Source organism: Megachile rotundata, chromosome 1, assembly GCF_050947335.1.
Source record: "Megachile rotundata isolate GNS110a chromosome 1, iyMegRotu1, whole genome shotgun sequence".
In the NCBI taxonomy this organism is placed as follows: domain Eukaryota; kingdom Metazoa; phylum Arthropoda; class Insecta; order Hymenoptera; family Megachilidae; genus Megachile; species Megachile rotundata.
This window is the reverse complement of record NC_134983.1, coordinates 24,426,203-24,443,747: the sequence shown is the minus strand read 5'-3', so window position 1 is coordinate 24,443,747 and position 17,545 is coordinate 24,426,203. Positions and strand designations below refer to the sequence as shown.

Here is a 17,545-nt window from a genome sequence, read left to right as displayed (position 1 = left end):
TATGGTAACATCGGATAACACAGGTGCGCGGTGTACTCGGCACAGAAAAAGAAAGACAGAGAGTAATACCACTCTTTATTTCTACAAATTGTCTTTTCGTTTGCTCCGCTTTTATGGTCGAACGTTGCACTTTTGTTGGCAGTCTTCATTCCGGCGCAATCGTCCTTTAATGAGCATTGTCTTAACGTATAAATTCTACATTGTTTTCGTTATTATATTCTATAAAGAAGGCACATCTGTCTTGTTTGTCTTAAACATCTATCGCAACATATATACGCGGCGCTTTATAACAGGCGAATACCATTTTAATGATGGACAAAGGACGCAAAGCAAACTTCTATACATATGTGTGTTATTTTACTTTGCTTTCTGCTTATAATATATTGAGAATAATTCATTTTTTTTAATTTGTTAACTTGATAATATCAAACTTTCGTTTAACTTAAAAAACGATATAATATTTACAGATAATGTACAAGATAGGTTCAAAGTTAGATTATTTTATTTCGCACTTTGTCAAAGTATTGCTTAAAGTATCAAGTGGTAATTTATATATAAAAATAGCTATAAATTGAAAGCGTAAAAATATATCGTGTCCTATGTCTATCACATAAATGAATTTCACGTGTTATAACACACCTGGTATATGTACATATAATATATATATCACTCGAAACGCGACTAATAGTATAATAAACTAAATCAAATACTCATAAAATTATTATTTGTCGATCTATATCTATTAACGGCAGCATAATATAGGGTAGTCCAAAGTTAAACATTCGAGTCTTTCGCGTTCTGTGAATAAAATTAAAAAAAAAAAAATATTGTGTAAATACAGGTTTGGAAAAAGTTTTTTCAAATGTCTTTTTCAGAATGTCAAAGACTGAATTTTTGCTTTAAACTAATTATTTTTTTGTCGAAGCATTTCCATTCCTATCTTTACACATTTTGTTTTCGTTTCTATTCGTAGAATCTGATGATAAGATTTGACCGTTTAACTTTGAAACACTGTATATCGTTCTCGCGAGAAAAAGAGAATATGAGCGTTTAACATTGATTTATCGCTGCGAAGACACGTGGGTGGATTTTCAGCGCTATTATGCTTCGTTTTGGAAGTCATCTATCTTCAGTTCTTAAAGAAAGTTTTTTTAGAAAAGAAGTAATACTCCGCGATAAAAAAAATTCACGGAAAGCGTTATATATCCAATCTTGTCTATACAAATTCATTTCTTAAGTAGATACTTTCAATTCAAATAATACAAAAAGTGTTATTTATATCGAGTCTGTCTACAAATTTTTTCCTCTAATTAATTTTATCGATAAATTGCATTTTATAATTACTAATTGTCATAAGACACTTCATGGTGAATTATTAGCGTAAATAACTGGGAATGCCCCTAAATGCGTAAAATTTTGTTAACAAAATTTCATATACATATATACTAAATCTTTTTTAACCTTTCTACGATAATTGCACCAATCACGCATATACGTATAAAAAAAGCTTAATAAACAATCTGGAATGAATGGTCGTTCCTCTTGTCTTTTAACACGTGGTATATTCGAATAACTAAATAAACGTTAACTTATAATAGAGGCTATAAGAGAATTTTTCATTAAGCATGTTCTAAACGTATCACGCTTACGTTTATAATATACTACTTTTTTCTCTCGGCAATTTGTACCTCTACAAATTTTCATTCTTAATTCTACGATTAACTAAGAAGAACTTATACGATGTCTCTTTCTACATTTAGAAAAAAAGAATATATCTTTTTCGCGATACAGATCAAAATTAATTAAATTGTAACGAATATTATCATCTGACAACATCGAGGAATATTATTGTGCTTTATGGAAGATCAATTGAGCGAAATTCAATAATATCCTCGTCAAAAGGCACTTGTCTCTTCGCAGCACGCAAAAATAATACAAAAAGAAGGAATGCGAACGTGTAATGCGTATAGGAATTCAGAATCACAACGTGATCGATCTTTCGACTGAAGTTGTATGGAAATCGTTTACGCTGTTGCGATAATGGCAATGGACAGTTATCCATACGGAATTCGATTTTTTAGAAGGTTGCAGGATCCTGAATTTTCGAGATCGTTATAAGACAGGAAACTTTGAACGAGATCGGACAGAACAGAGCAAGATTTTGAAATTTCTCGGCATAAGCATTCGATTTAAGTTTTGCATAAGTTGGTTATTTGTTGAAGTATTGAATTTAAAAATTTGGGAATTCTCGTCCAATTTCACTCAGTCTCGTCCGATCTCATCCAATCTCATCCGAACTTTTTCTGCCTCGATTCGAAGTTCAAGATTCGGGATCATCCACACACCTCTATGACTTACTATTAATTTAACAATGATAAACGTTATCCAGCTTTAATTACGTTACACGTTCGTTTGATAAACTAACAGTAGCTTGAGCTATGGACGGTGTCGAGCACAAACATCTGGACAAGTATGCGGATATTATATTAACCCTTTGCAAGCTGATATTTTCAATAAATTTGCTTAGTGCATACAATTTTTTAAGCAAGTAGTAGCGTGATTACAAACGGTATTCTACATTTTCTTTCCTCTTCTTTTCATGTTTAACTTTCGAACGTCAAGATTAAGATATTAACCGTGATATAATTTTGACATGATTTTGAATAAATGGCAAGAATTTGCCACTGTTGTGTATCCAGTGACGGGTATATGCTCGTGTCGAAACAACCGTCGATAACGCAAACCTTATCTCACGAAACCGAAAGGTGTCGGAGATCACCCTCGGCATTATCACAATACAAAAGAGAAGGCAAAGATGTAATCGAGAAAGATGTTTGATATTAAATCTCCGTGTCTTTCGCGTATTTCTCGATCTCTGGGTATATGGGTGACATCTCGAGAGTGCTGGGTGCGGATGGTACCGACGTAGGTGACGCTCCACTGGTGGAACCCAGATGCAATTGGCGACACAGTTCCTCCAGCACTTCGTTAAACATCATCACGTTCATGTTTTGTCCAAGCAGATGAAGCAACAGGAAATCGCCGACCTGAAAATTCGTGTATCAAATAATAGATATGTTCCTATCACAAGGTGTACGCTGATGAGAAAATATTTGAATAGTTGTTGCATTCCGCGCTAACACGAATGAAAAATTTTGAAGCTTTTGTGGCTCGGTAAATATTGGCCGACCTATTCTGTGTAAAGAGTGTACGCTCGACTGTTGCATAGACCCTTTTTCCGATAAGAATGAACGTAGGCACATGAGCTTTTTACCGCCTATTTTCATTTTCAGGAAAATTCCGAGAATATTCGGAGGGAGCAAATAGGAATTCTACAGAGAGCCTACGTTACACTCGAGCGTGCATTCAAGCACATTCGCATTGGTATCAATGCGTCGTTAATGGAACTAAGTCCAATTCGGGAATAATATCATCCATTTACCGATAATACAGGGTTCCACCGATATGTTCCATCCTTAATTCGTACTAACTTGTTGCAAGTACTTTCAAGTTAGTACGGTGGATTACTAAGGGTTAAGAATAGTTTTTTTTTTTTACATAATTCATATCTATAAATCTGAAATAATAATTTACCTGTGTTTTCCTGATGAGTGCACTAACACCAGCAGCTGTACCAAACTTGAATCGTTTCCTAAGGATAGTTTCACGAGTACTAGGCAACAAAACGACAGCCATGCTGTAAAGTAAAGCAACTCCAGATAATACTGCCAGAATAATGAACCAGAACCATAGGAAAATGTAGATCTTCTCGTTGAGAATATTCAAAGCGAGGACACAGAGGGCATCGAACTTTTGAATGGTTCCAGAAGCACCGAATTTGTGGAAGGTACATTTGGTTACGCGTGGAAAAACTTCGATCATGGGATCGACGCGTTGTTCCTGATTCATGTTGCTGAATTTGATCACGTCTGTGCCGTACGACAAGAATGCACCGCCTAGAAACGTGTCGACGAAGAATATGTTGCTCACCTGAAACGAACAAGTGTTCATCAGTTTCTGACAAAAATTCTAAAGCAAAGCTTTTACTTTAGAAACGGAAATATTTCGAGTATGTTCGTCTCGTTGAAGACGAAGTATGTTTTCTCTGTTAGGTCGTAATCGCTTACCACGTTGACAAAATTGAGGGCCTCGCAGAAAAAGTAACCGGCCGCATAGGTGTTATGCAGATGCAACGTGTCCGCGATGTACTTGACGAGTCGTTGCGACTTGAGCTCTCGTTCGGGCTTGTTATCGACCATGGCTCCCCTCATACCCTCGGATATCATTCTGACCTTGCCCTCTTCCCAATGCTTCCATATCCAATGAGGTACGTAGAATAAAACACCTTGGAAAAAGAGCATGAAGGGCACCCACTGATAGTACGAGTGATACCTCTTCTCCCCGATGTCACCTCCCAGACCAGGGTGAGCAACGTGGGTGCCCACCGGTTTCGCGTTGTTATGGGGCAGCGTGAACGTGTACGTAATCCAGCAGTAAGTGTTTATCACAGCGTCTGGCACCCCTCCATCGCTCAGGCAGTTTATAGGATCACCTGAAACCATCATGGTGTTTGTTATTTTTCTATACGATTTTATCTTCGAGTACACGCTGTTTGAAACGAAACAAGTTTCCTACTTTGCGTACAATGCCCGACGATGTATGGCATACCAATAAAACTAGACTACATCTTACAAACTACATCTCTATAATAGAAACGGTGTTAAAAATATCATCAAAGTTAATAAAAAAAGAAATTGCTGAAAAATTGAAAGAAGTACATGTACACACAAGAAGTAGATAATGCATTGGAAGTTGTAGGATTAATCGTTTACGGGAGCTTAGGATTAGAGACTGCGGAGCGTAGCACCGATCTAATCAGTTTGCTATACGAGTTGTCGAGTATGTTAGTTTGAATTAGCGTCTGCTATATCAACATCGAAACAGAATGTTCCTGCGTGCTCTCCGAAACGACTGGACCAGCAGTTAACATGCACGTTTCAAACGACCTCGTTTGACAAGGCGCGTGTTATCCGTTTGATTACAAGCGCAATAACGCGTAAAATTATGCAACATGCAATTCCCCTTTGACGACTAGAAATCGTCAACGGTATAGCGAACAGATTTAACCCTTTTCACTCATCGTTAGGTAACGCGTCGCACGATTGGTTCCGTTAGTTTTTCACAAATTTATAAATCATTCCATAACATTTTTTAATTCTCTATGAAGTTATTCTTATTATCGGAATATACATTTCAACATTGATTGTCAAATTCAACATCAAATTTTTGAATTTCGAATTAAAAGGAAAATAAGGTACCTAAATTTCGTTACATTATTTCGCATTCTCTCGTACCTTTTACTAACAAGGTACGCGTCCGGTGTGAAACGTGATTGCATACGGAGCATCGACATCTTAAAAGGGTTATCTGTAAAAGATAAGGCGAAATCTTGCGTGGAAGCCTTGTGCAGACTGTCGAGCAGATGTAACATTAGGTCCGTCATTAAATAAGCGCGTGTCCTCGAAACGGGACACCGCTGCACGACTTTAATCACGACCGTCTGTGCCCTGCGTTGCATTTATGCAACCATTACTGATCTCTGACCCAGTAGCGCTCACGTGCGTCGAATCAGCGGATCATTTTTCCTCGTTAATTTACGCCGGTGAATCCGTAGCTCGATATCCCCGCTCAAAAATTCAGCTGACCAACATTTACTATCGTACAAACGTACATAATCGAATCTACTATTTTAACGAGCGAAAAGTACGCTATGCGTAAAAAATTCCAGGATACAAGGACATAGGAACTTTCGACGGTCTAACGAAAAGTGACTTACCTATTAGATTGTTGGCAGATACGATGATGCAGCAGGCGAAGAGAATCGCGGAAGTTATTCTGTAATGTGCTCGGAAGATCATATTATCGATTACCGCCTTGTCCACGAGGTATCGTACCTTGACGAAGCCCGCGACTGCGGACACCAAACCGAACACCGCCATTTTTCCTCTAAATTATGCGCCCGTTCCTGAAAACCAAACCAGACATTCCTTATTATACACTGTAGATTTTGAGAGATCGCGAATTAACGCAGACACAGGCGCGCGTGCATAAATCAAACCGAGATGGCTAACCGAGATTAATCGGAGGATTACGAATGTACATTCATCTCTCTGACCGAGAGAAGGAACGTATCTTGGCGCACACGGATGGTCCACTGTTTGCGGATGCACGCTGCAAACTATTCGAGTAATCGCGATCGAAGCTGCGACTCTTGTCATCGATACGCGATCAGCCAGCCTCGAGCATTTACATTCCTGTCGCGTAAGTCAGTTTGCGCGCTGAGTCAATGCACTTTGAAGTTAGACTACGCGCAGAGAGCAGCGTTTTGGATAACCTGTATTTTGCCTTTTTACGATCGATTTTCGATTTTCGAGTCGACGCTGTGCTGTCAACGATTAATCGTTATCGAAGCGTTTGTATCGAAAAGAGGATCTTCCTGCGGCGCGAGTTCGAACGTTGTATTCATGAACAAAGTTTATTTTTTGAATGACTTTTTAGTAGAAATTGTGCTAATCCTCGAAAATCCATATGTCCGGATATATGGCTATGCCTGATTTCGAAGGACGGTCATATATCCGAACATTGCTATGTCGTATCGCCAATTCCCCACGCGTTCGGTTACAATGCGTTGTGTCGCTGCGCGTTGTATGACTCTCCATTGATTTTTTCCCTAGAAAAAACTACGAAGTCTGTCAGTGTACTCAGCTGATTCGAAGTTACGCAAATTTTTAAGAATTTGAAACAACGTAGAAATTTTGTGTTATAATATATTGAAAATGCTTGGCCAACAATAGCCCTGACGGTGAAAAGGTTCGTGGCTAATTACATTACTGTTCGTTATGCTAGCGGAAAGCACGGATAAAAAACGAAAAGGAAGGAACACGAACAACAGAAATCGAGAGTTGAAGATCTTTCTCCGATAGTTTGCTGAAAAGTTTCGCGTTTCCGGCCACTCTGCCAGTCTTTTCGAGGAGCACCGGTAGTAACCTTGCACAGCCGGAAACGGCAGATGTACGGAGGATCGATACGCTCTTCAGACTGTACGATTGTTCTCGTGGCGAAACAAAAGCCGGGCCAAGAATGGTCTATGACCATTTGGAACGGATTTTTGTTCCGCGTAGTCTCGAGGATGGTCGTTCTTTCGTCGTGTGCGAGAAAACGCGCGAAAAAATTTCCGTTTAACCCTTTTACGGCTTAAAAACCGTGAATATAAGCGCATACATGCACATAGTTCTTAACGAAAGCCTCTGTCTAATCCGTGGCTCTATAGCGTGTTCCATTTAAGGGATTATTAATGGACCGGGAACCTACATTTTTTTTGTGCATGTTCGTTAACGGTCCAACAAAGAACGCTGAAATCTTTATGTAATCGTAGCTCCTATTGCACGTTATTGACCAATAACGAATATACTCGTATTTGCGCATTTATTAACTTATACAATTCTTAAAGTATAAAATTATGTAAGTTGTCATTAGAGTATTGTTCATCGCGTTGCATCATAAATTGTATACCGATATTAAGTTACATGGAAATAAAATATGCCTGAGTTATCTAAATTTATTTAGCTCCGGCGTTTTTCTTCTAACGCGATCAATAAAACTGTTCTATCGAATTTTTATTTAAAATAAAATTGAAAATTTGGTAGGTGCGTAAGTAATTTACGAATGTAAATTATGCGAGAAAAAAAGAAATCACGGTTGTTACAATTGCGATAAGAATGTTAGGTTGATCGTGTATCCGTGCTTGTAAGCTGAAACAGGCAAATTGTAGGTCCGTAGGAAGTTTATTAGTTAATTAATTGATAGCGGAGGAGACACGTGCCGTTACAAAGGGTCAATTTGCAAGCGTGCAGGATTGCCAACGTCGACGCATGCTGTAGTCTCCTCTGTTCCTAGCGAATTCCATCGCGTTTATTCGTGAACGACAAAGATTCGATCCTATCGACGATTAATTTTGCCGGAACAGAAATTTTTACCACCAAATTCTTTCACAATTTAAATAAAAATCGGTAACCTTATTTGCAAACATCTTCGTTATTACTAAAAAAAGAATCGTGTATAATTTTTGACCATTCTCACGATGCATCGTGGGTCATCGGCTAAATATGTACATCGAGGATCACCAGATATAACGTTACAAGCTGACTACAGTTAGATTTCGCAATTTTTTCGCGGTACACCGTTTGCAAGCGGTTGCAAACACATGGATCCACACACTCGCGAAGGGTCGTGTGTAATTTCACACCCTTCGCCTATCTGTCGTGTGCGGTTGTTCCAACGTGATGGATGATTTAAAATGATCTATAATTTTTACTACAACTATGTCTCCTGATGTTTCATAACCCTTTATGCCGCAATATTTCACGATTATCTAATCCTAAATCATACGCGAAGATATAAATATTGTTGAAGAAACCATTATTTTCTTAAACATTTTTCTATAGGAATAATTTTAATAGCGAAAAATTTGAAGAGCCATAGAACATTCGCGATTTATACGATTTTATATGCGCCATTTTGTATTCGGGAACATAAACGACTCTTGTTTCTTATTTCTCGTATCGAAACTGTAGAACGTCGAACAAGTTCGAACAAAGTATAGGAAAAGATTTTGAACATATTGTAGTGGAAACTTCCACGAATTCTAGTCGATGTTTCTTCGAAATATGTTCGTGGTTAATAAACGAACCGTACAAGTCAAACCAGTTACACGAGTGTTTCTCGTGAAACGAAAGAGAAGAGGAAAGGCGCAAGCCACGTTGGCTCGAGTGGACACGAGAAAAGTCAACATACGCTTTCTACCGTGAACTTCTGCTTTAACGATCATTGGGACAATTCATTAGACCTCGTAAAGAACCGAGTCTTCTTCAACCGCATTCTCTGCTCCTCGTTTCTTTCAACTCCTTCCTAAGCACTTCTTCAATTTGCATTTTTCAAGTACTTCGCAAGCGTTGGAACCTCCTTATCCGAAAAATAATTAAAAAATTGTTAAACTTCTTTTTTCTCGGTGGTCTCTATCGGAAACTTTCGAGCAATTCAATTATCCAATATTTTAATTGGAAGTTAAATTATATCAAGTATATCTTTCTAGCGAGTAAATCGAAGATATTGCGAATTACGGTTGGTTATCGGTACACGTACAACGCGTGAAAGTCTACTACTTATAACTTGTACTGTCGGAGTTCGTAAAACTTCTCGCTAAGGCAGTTTCAGAATCGTAAGTTCAGAAATGTGGAAACTGGAATTTTTTTTGGAAAAACTATTTTAACCTTACAATTGGAACAGTAATATTGTAGTGGAGTTCACATTTCACTCGTTGATAACCTTACGCTTAAGTTCATTGTGTTATCAATTATTAATGCGTTATCGTTATCTATCATTCATGTGTTACACAGCAAATCATCGATAATAATTTTTCGAACAGTAGCAGAATGCTTCTACGTCACTGATATTTGTTCAACGACGAGTCGCAACGTGTGTTACCAAATGAGTTAACGAGATAGCCAAATAACCTATAGCCATTTGTAGAGTTTTCAAAAGTACTATGCTGTGTCATATTTGGACATATTAGAATATTATCGTTTTACATGTTTTCAACGAGTGGAACATACTTGTTCTGATATGTTTCGTAACATAAGCGGATTACCGTGCACGGAAATCGTATTCGAGATATCGTAGAAATCGATGAATATGTAGCATGTTTCTCGTTAACCGTAAATGATCGGTGACTTCTGTCGTCGCAGCTAATGATCAGAGATATCGAATTCCGATTTTAAAGTACAGCTCAGAATCCCATGCAACCGCGAGACGGTGGTTTTTGGCCGAGCCACGACACTCTCGACCGCAACGGGCAACCTGGTGTACACGAATTACTCGTATCTGGTTACGGACCACGGGGAAAACAGGTTTTGAATTGGAATTTCACGCTGCCATAGCACGCTGCGCCTCCTTATTCGGTGAAATATCCCCGAGATCCGATAAAACTATGCTGCAAACTCCATTGTTCGATTTGTGCCGTGTCTCGACAAAAAACGTTGCGGAGAACGAACGTGGTCCGCTCGGGTGCGCTTTACGCGCCGAGAAAATGGCGCTAGAAGGAAAGGAGACTCTCCAAATTAGTGGACATTACAAATTCTCCATCGCACAAAGTACGAAATCGACAAATTATCAAATTTCTAAACGTCTAAGCGATTAAACTCCTGAATAACCGAATCCTCCAGTTTTGTAATTTTGTATTCGTTACGGTTCACGAGACGAACGCTCGTGACCACACACGGGTCATCGTCATGGAAAAAGGTCGTGTGTCTGTAAGAACAGACGCCAGTCAAAGGGTTAAAAATAATCGATAGACATAGACCGTATCTTGTTCGCTCGTTTAAAATTTCCCACTCGATTAACAGTTCGATCGAACGAGCCTCGACACAGGATCGGAGAGTCACGGTACTCTGAAAAGTTTCAAGGTGTGGTTGCGAGTAAACGCAACGGCTAACTGTAAATCCCCTTTCCACGTCCAATCGCTGGACTCGTCTTTACACTGTCTAGAAAAAGTCTATATACGAGAGTAAATCTAGTTTCCCTAAAGAAAATACGACAAACTGTAACGCAGGGATTTTTATACCGGTGATTCGAAGATTTTTAAATTTGGTAATTTAAGACTTGGAAAATTCGGGAATACAGAAGATTAGTTATCTAGAAATCGGAATTTAGAAAATTAGAATTTTGGGGATTTGCAGACTTATCAGTTTAAGAAATTTGAAACTTGCAACATTTGGATAGAAATGTCCTTATCGAAAGGAAATCTAAGTTACGCGCTAGTATTCATGGTATCACCCACGCGTTTATTTCTCCTACCATTTCCAATGAAACCCGTTTATCCTCTCTCTGCAGCAATGTATCTTTGCCATGAAAATAAATGTCTTCTTAACATGGCGGGTTGTCAGCCACGAAAAATAGTAATCCATTTCGAATCACAGAGTCGGATACGAATTGATGACATAATAAAAATATCATCTAAAAGAGAGTTCTCTTCGTCGTACGAAAAGCTATATCTATCGATTCCGTGTCCGAAGATACAGTTTTCGGAGTCTTTAATCCCTTAAGAGCAGGCGTGGCAAATAAGCCAAAGTATATTTTGCTGCTTTGGAAACGGACATAATTCATACGAGTATGTCAAGAAATTATTAACGCGAATACCATGCAATAATGCACATACGTCTCAAGTAATAACTTGTGTTCTAATTCGATACAACGTGATGAAGGAGCACACGATATTTCTACTTATTTATTAGCAAGATATATGATTAAAGATGACGAGTAACCTATCATCGACGATAATCGCAAGATCTGATCGAAGGTCAGCGATTTATTGGATCTCATGAAATTTTCCTCGCTTTTTCAATAACCTTACGAAAGGTGGATAAACATTTAATAACGCTTTCCTGCTAGTTAAGCACACGGTTCGCGGAATAAGTTACTGGAGCAAATCGTTAGTTAAATATATTACACTCGATGCGTTTCGCAACTCGATCTGTGTATTCCTTGATTTTCCTCTCGCTAACAAAGAGTATTTGTTCTCAACCACTTTCGTACGAATTGCAGCGAATCGATTCGAACTACGCATACGCGTATAAATTACACCCACGCAACGGTTCGAACTTGTGGAGAACTCGCGTGGAAATGTCATCGAACAATAAATCGTCTACGGCCAAAGACCAAATGTTAATTATCGAATAGAAAGAAAATTGTAAAGTTTTGGACGCTAAACGTTTGTGCAAATATTCGTCCAGACCGTGACTCAAACTCAAACACAGATGGTACGAGGGATAAGGTGCTGATTTCGCATGCAAATGTGAGTCGGAAACGAAAAACAAGCAAAATTTTATTCGTTTTGTAAATGTACAGCTTATGATTACGTTAACTGTTCGATAACTTCGAATTTCACGAAATGTAACTACGGAGTAGTTGTTCCGTTATGCAAGGAACGGCTTATTCTTCCATCAAAGTTAGTTCTCGAAAATGTCGAATCACCTCTCTCGAATGAGGAAACAATTTATATTCAAAGTTGCTATACCGATTAAGGAAAGAATAATAAAATTAAATGTGACTATGTCTATTCCACAATATACAATAAAGATCTGTTTAATATTTACGATTTAATATGGATGCGGAGAGTGGCACTCATTGGGGTCAAGCACAAATTACTTGCAAGTTTTGCAACTTTTCTAATTGCATACCGACCTTAACACGTACAAACTGTTTTATGTAAATTCATAAATGGTTAGGCAGCTACTTTTTTCCGCGAAATCTTTTTTTTGCGTCATCGTATGCGTCAGCCCATAAGAATACTCTTGGCTCGACAACAGTGAGCAGAATTAATTCTATCTCCAGTCTTGGAAAAGAAAAATACGCGAAACGATATTCATACAAGCATTTCAGACTTAGCAGTCAAACTGTTAAAATTCACCGTATTCATTTGAATATACTTCATTTATTTTTTTAAGTATTTTTGCATATTTCGTTAATAAGCTTCCATGCAAAAAGACGCAAAATACGAGATGAAGCTTAGTTACCTAAGTCCGAATAACAGATTATACCGCATATTAACATTTTCTGTCTTAATGAGTTAACTAAGAAATGGAAGTTTAATGACTGTCTTTATTTTTAGACTATCTAAATGGATCTAACTGAATCTAAGTACACTTAAGATTGTCAAATTATTCCATTTAAGGGACTATAGAAGTCTGAAAGGTTTCGTAATTGTCTAATAATTAGCTCTTTAAGCACGATTATCCATTTTCAAATGTCGAAATAAAAAGCGTTTCCATTTGCATACCGACTCTCGATTATGTCAAGATGGCGTTCACAGAAATTATTTGCTATTCTAATTTTATCTCTTTTGTGTGCACATCGTAAAGTTTATTACGAGCTAAGACTTGTATTTTCTGTTTTATTTTTATTGATCGTATCATATATCGTGTCTTGAAAAACTAGTAATTTCCTAAGGAACATTATACCGTAGAAACAATCACACGCGATTCTCTCGATAATTTGTTTCCCGATATAAAAAATATAAATTGTAAGAACCATTATTACTATTACGAGCAAAAGAGAAAGTAACGAGTGCTCATCAATGACTGAACGGAATAAAATTGTCAAGGATATCGAGCTTTCACGCGTGGAAAACGTGCAAGAAACTCCTTGTGGAGATTTGAACGCGTGGTTGGGACGGGCAACTTGAAACATGCCCGAAACACACCTCAATCGAGGTTTGTGCATTGTATCGCGCTTATCTTGGACGAGCAGTATCGTTCGAGTGAAGGGCACTCGTTTCGTCATGGAGTGAAAGGTGAATGCCGTTGAGATTATAAAAAAAAAGTATCACTTATCGTTGAATAATAAAAGTCGTTTATGCAATTGTAATATCGAGCGAATTCAATCATCGAATCACCGTGAAGTATATGGCAAACTCGAAGCAAAAGCGTTCTAGCATTCAAAGTAATAAATCATGAAATATCGTGAAAATAATTGAAAAAGTTCAAAGTATCGTGAATTGTTACCAAAAGAATGTTATCTCTTCATCGAAATTCGAACCAGCGCTGAAAAGTGAGTTATTTTTAGCAGTCGAATGTCTCATCAATTTCGTGAAAGACGATAAAAACTAACATTAAATACTTTTGCAACGATTAATTGCATAGTATCCACAGTCGACTCCACAAACAGGAAGTTCAGAATATCAAGATCTGTCATTATATGAAAACTCATTGAAATATCAACAAAACATTTGTTCTGTTCGTAAGATAAAGAGATCCGTTGCATTCAAACGACGCTTTTAAACGCGCCAACGGGATTCCGGAAGTAGGTGTATAATATCCTTTGCTTCGCGTTACATGAATCACGTTGAAACGTTGCCCGCCTCCAGAATCGAGAATACAGAAGAAAAACGAGTAGAACGGAGATAGCCGAGAGACAGAGGGAGAGAAAAGAGAGAAAGAGGCAGGCTTTTGACCGCGATACATATATTGAATGTCGCAGCGTATCATTCTTAAAAAAGAATAAGATGTATATTACTGTTGAGTACACAAATTGTAGACTGCAAAATTTTCTTTGACAAATATACCGTGTGTATAAATATTTAGGATGCATTCGAGATTTATGAAGGTTTTAATCATAGCGGTTAATGTACTTTCCATGTCGTAACGCGTTGAAGTTTCATTTAAATTCAAATTTAACGCTTATGTTATCACGAAAGTGAAATTTTAATTAAAATCTCAATTCGGCGCGCTGTCCGTTATGGCAGTTGAAATTTAACCCTTAAGGTTAAAATTTCAGACCATACAAACTATTTGCAACCATTGCAGATAATAATCCGTTCGCCTTATACGTTTCATTTAATACTGAAAAATAGTACAATATTTGAATGCTATCGGTGATCTATGAAACAAAAAAAAGTAAACTATAACGTTACGCATTTGTTTCGTTACCTTCTTAAAATGTCTAATAAGACGATATTGTTTTTGAAATGACGTATTAATTCATTTAACACGCGATACATGTAGAATGCAACATTATTTGGTTAAATTATTATAAAAGTATGGTTCGCGTATGGCAGATCGAATGCTCGCTCGATTCTGCAGACTCGCATTCCGGATAAACCAGTTTTGTGACAAACTGGCGCGAGACAGACCGCGTGAAACGTGCAGCCGCGTCTTCGATGGCTCGCATGGCGTCTCGAACGAGGTTAACAGCCGCTTTCCCGTCGGTATTTTTCATTAAATCTCACGGTCGAAGACCCCTAAGAAACTTGTCACCAATTTCCTCCTCCGCGTCGCGTTATCAACGTTCCTTATAACCCCTTGCTTTATACGAGTCAGACTCGTCACGCATTCACGGTTAAAGTACGATAAATCTTTTTGGAATATCGAATAAACCGTGCAGAAAAAGGTTAAGAATCTGCCTCGGTCGCGAAAATTAATTTCGCGTAAAACTTGATAGAAGGTAGGATAGGTTAGACGTTTCCTCGAAACAATATTCTGGAAGCCGCATTATCTCCGAGAAACTTTCGGGAAGCATGGTTAAACTGGGATCTCCTATGTACACAATGGCGGTTTACGGTCTACCGTCAGTCCCTGAACCGAGCAGATAATGCCGTGTATTTATGAAGCTTTGCGTGCAAGTCCCTCGCCCTCGCTCGTTATCACAATTTTATCTCGCGGTGGAACCTAGAAACGAAGGATCAGCGCACTGGCTGCTCCTGTAACTAGCAAGGGAAGTGAACAATCGGAACACCGATGTAGTTCAAAACTGATGCAATTGTAGAAGACTTTAGGAATGATAATTGTTCAAAATTATAGCGAGTATATGGCCTGAAATAAGCTGGTAATTTACTTTGTCGTCTAATACTATGACAGGATCAGAATCGACGCTGATAAAGTTAAATCCACATTTTCTTTAGTCGCTATTGGACGATGATCTTGGAAAAACTGTTTATTATTCTTCCATCCAGCGAAAAAGTATCTAGCGTAATTTTGGAAAATTCCTATCCTTAGGGTCTCCTAAAATTGTAGGAAATTCGTGGTAAATGGATGTTCCAAAGACCACGTGTTGTTTTCTCAACTTAGATTCGAAGCTCGTCGGTATAACAACGGGTTTCATTCTCTTTGTTCCACTCGACTAAACTCGAGAAAGCGATGCAAAAACAATGGATTTCGGATTCGGACAGGACAGAAAATACGGAAGGTTAAGCCGATTTACCCGACCCGAGCATTTACCGCTTTCGTACCTAGAAACGCTTTCACGGTTGGCTACGTGGAAACGATCGTACGTTAGCCGATGACAACGCAGAGCAATGGCTCGATCGTGACGAATATGCGATTAAAACGTTTTAAAGAATGCACTCGAGCAATTGGGGTCGATTGAACGGCCTTAATAAGTCTCGAGCGACGATAGAAAATAGTTTTGCTGAACGGCACGTGGTCGTCGATGAAAAAGAGTAAGTTCGTTTTAGAAAGGTTACGAGATGTTTACGTTTCGCGGTGATTATGGTCGGTACAAATACAGAAATCTCGATTGACTTGTAGGTCACTAGTTCCGACGATTACAATGTTAGCTGCCTTTTCCAATGTTCGTTTTACACTTCTTTCTCGGATAAGACTTATCGCGGTGTTTTTGCATATACAAACCTCGGACGAAGCTTTAGAAATCCACCACCAAATTGAACGAGCACTGTAGCGTCGAGAAAAATGAACGATACCTTCTCGAATCGGCGCTAAAAATCCACACCGAAAATCGGCTAGGTTTGTTCGATCCCGTGGTTGTCTCGCGTTCGCGCGGGAACCACGCGCTTATTGGTCGATCGTCTTTTTCCTTGCCGCAGGGCGTCGCTTTTCTTTGTTTTCCCCGGTGAAAAAACAACCACCGAGCGTTGCACCTCACACGATTCACTGTTCGCACGATTCGAATTCGTTTTGAAGCTCGTTAACGTGGTCGAAGCGCGAAAGAGAAAGAGAGGGGAAGGATAAGAACGATGAACGCGTCGTGTCGAGAGTTAATGTCTGACGCGGTACGTCAGACTCGCTCTCTCGCCCTCTCTCTCTCTCTCTGCTGTTCCGTTGGCGTCTCCCGCGGATAATGAACGAATATTTTTCGAAAGAATTTTCGAGGCACGAAACGAGGCCGCGCAACGTATCAACGGGGCCCGACGTACGAACAGCGACTGAACCGAGTCAGGGACTCGTTCTGGGCCCCGCCGCTCCCCGCCATCTTGCCCCGTCGAGTTTCGAGCGTGGGGGCGACTCTATCAGGTGCGTACAGTCGCCTGCCTTTGGAAATCAGCGTCACCACGATTTCTCGTGAATCGGTTGCATCGTGCTCCTCGTCGTTTCGTCTCGTCGTCGCCTTCCGGATCATTTATTCGAACAGATGTTCCAACGCGACGTTTGTTTCGTGATTTTTTGTCGTTCGGACGTAGTCTGACGAATCGCAGAACCGCAAGCGTTATTCTCCGAAACGTTCGGCTACAGTTTCTCCGGATGTCATCCGTACACTCGGATGCAACGCGGGTTAACGATAGGGTGGTCAAATTTGAATATTTCAAATTTCAATCCCTCCTTCGAATATACGAGAATCTGTAACTTTGAACATTTCTGTAATTTATACGTCTGCCGCGCTATGTTGGACAGGTCAAACTCTATTTCAGCGGTGGAGGAGACAGGTTCACCCTGCTCTCTACCTACTGAAGCTATTGCTTCTTAAAATTTCATTATACTCGGAATGCTTTCACGTGTTAGACTTCGACTTTGAATTTTCGATTCGTATCGTGTGTCTGCAAAGAGCAACCGTAGCCACAGCATCAGAAACGAGAGAGAGCAGAAGGCTTTTTTCTCTGTTCGTGGAGCTCAAGGTTTTCAGCTCGGTGAATACGCGGTAACCATGCCGGGAACCTGTTCCCCCTGCGAGAGAAGGTTCGCTTTGGCTCTTTAAAGCCTCT

The 17,545-nt window shown here is 39.1% G+C and overlaps 2 protein-coding genes across 4 annotated transcripts in view; one reads left to right on the top strand and one right to left on the bottom strand.

Annotated features, from left to right (window-relative positions):
• spg (dedicator of cytokinesis spg) overlaps positions 1-17,545 on the top strand; it is a 40,541-nt gene that overhangs the window by 8,294 nt on the left and 14,702 nt on the right. The window lies entirely within an intron of this gene.
• Inx3 (innexin 3) lies at positions 59-16,778 on the bottom strand. 2 transcript variants are annotated; one of them, XM_012298863.2, is made up of 5 exons: positions 16,310-16,778; positions 5,837-6,025; positions 4,128-4,552; positions 3,595-3,990; positions 59-3,047 (listed from the first exon to the last, which is right to left on the bottom strand). In XM_012298863.2, exons 2-5 carry the CDS (start codon positions 5,997-5,999, stop codon positions 2,841-2,843), a joined length of 1,191 nt encoding a protein of 396 aa, XP_012154253.1. In that variant the 5' UTR covers positions 6,000-6,025; positions 16,310-16,778; the 3' UTR covers positions 59-2,840. The 2 variants fall into 2 exon arrangements, with proteins under 2 accessions (XP_012154253.1, XP_003700424.1); XM_003700376.3 differs by lacking the exon at positions 16,310-16,778 and adding an exon at positions 16,239-16,256.

Excerpts from the sequence above, each read along its gene's own strand:
- Inx3 (XM_012298863.2), bottom strand. The coding sequence starts at position 5,999 with ATGGCGGTGTTCGGTTTGGTGTCCGCAGTCGCGGGCTTCGTCAAGGTA. Across the intron at positions 3,991-4,127 it reads CCCTCAATTTTGTCAACGTG|GTGAGCAACATATTCTTCGT; the intron begins GTAAGCGATTAC and ends TGTTCGTTTCAG. Across the intron at positions 3,048-3,594 it reads CACTCATCAGGAAAACACAG|GTCGGCGATTTCCTGTTGCT; the intron begins GTAAATTATTAT and ends ACGAATTTTCAG.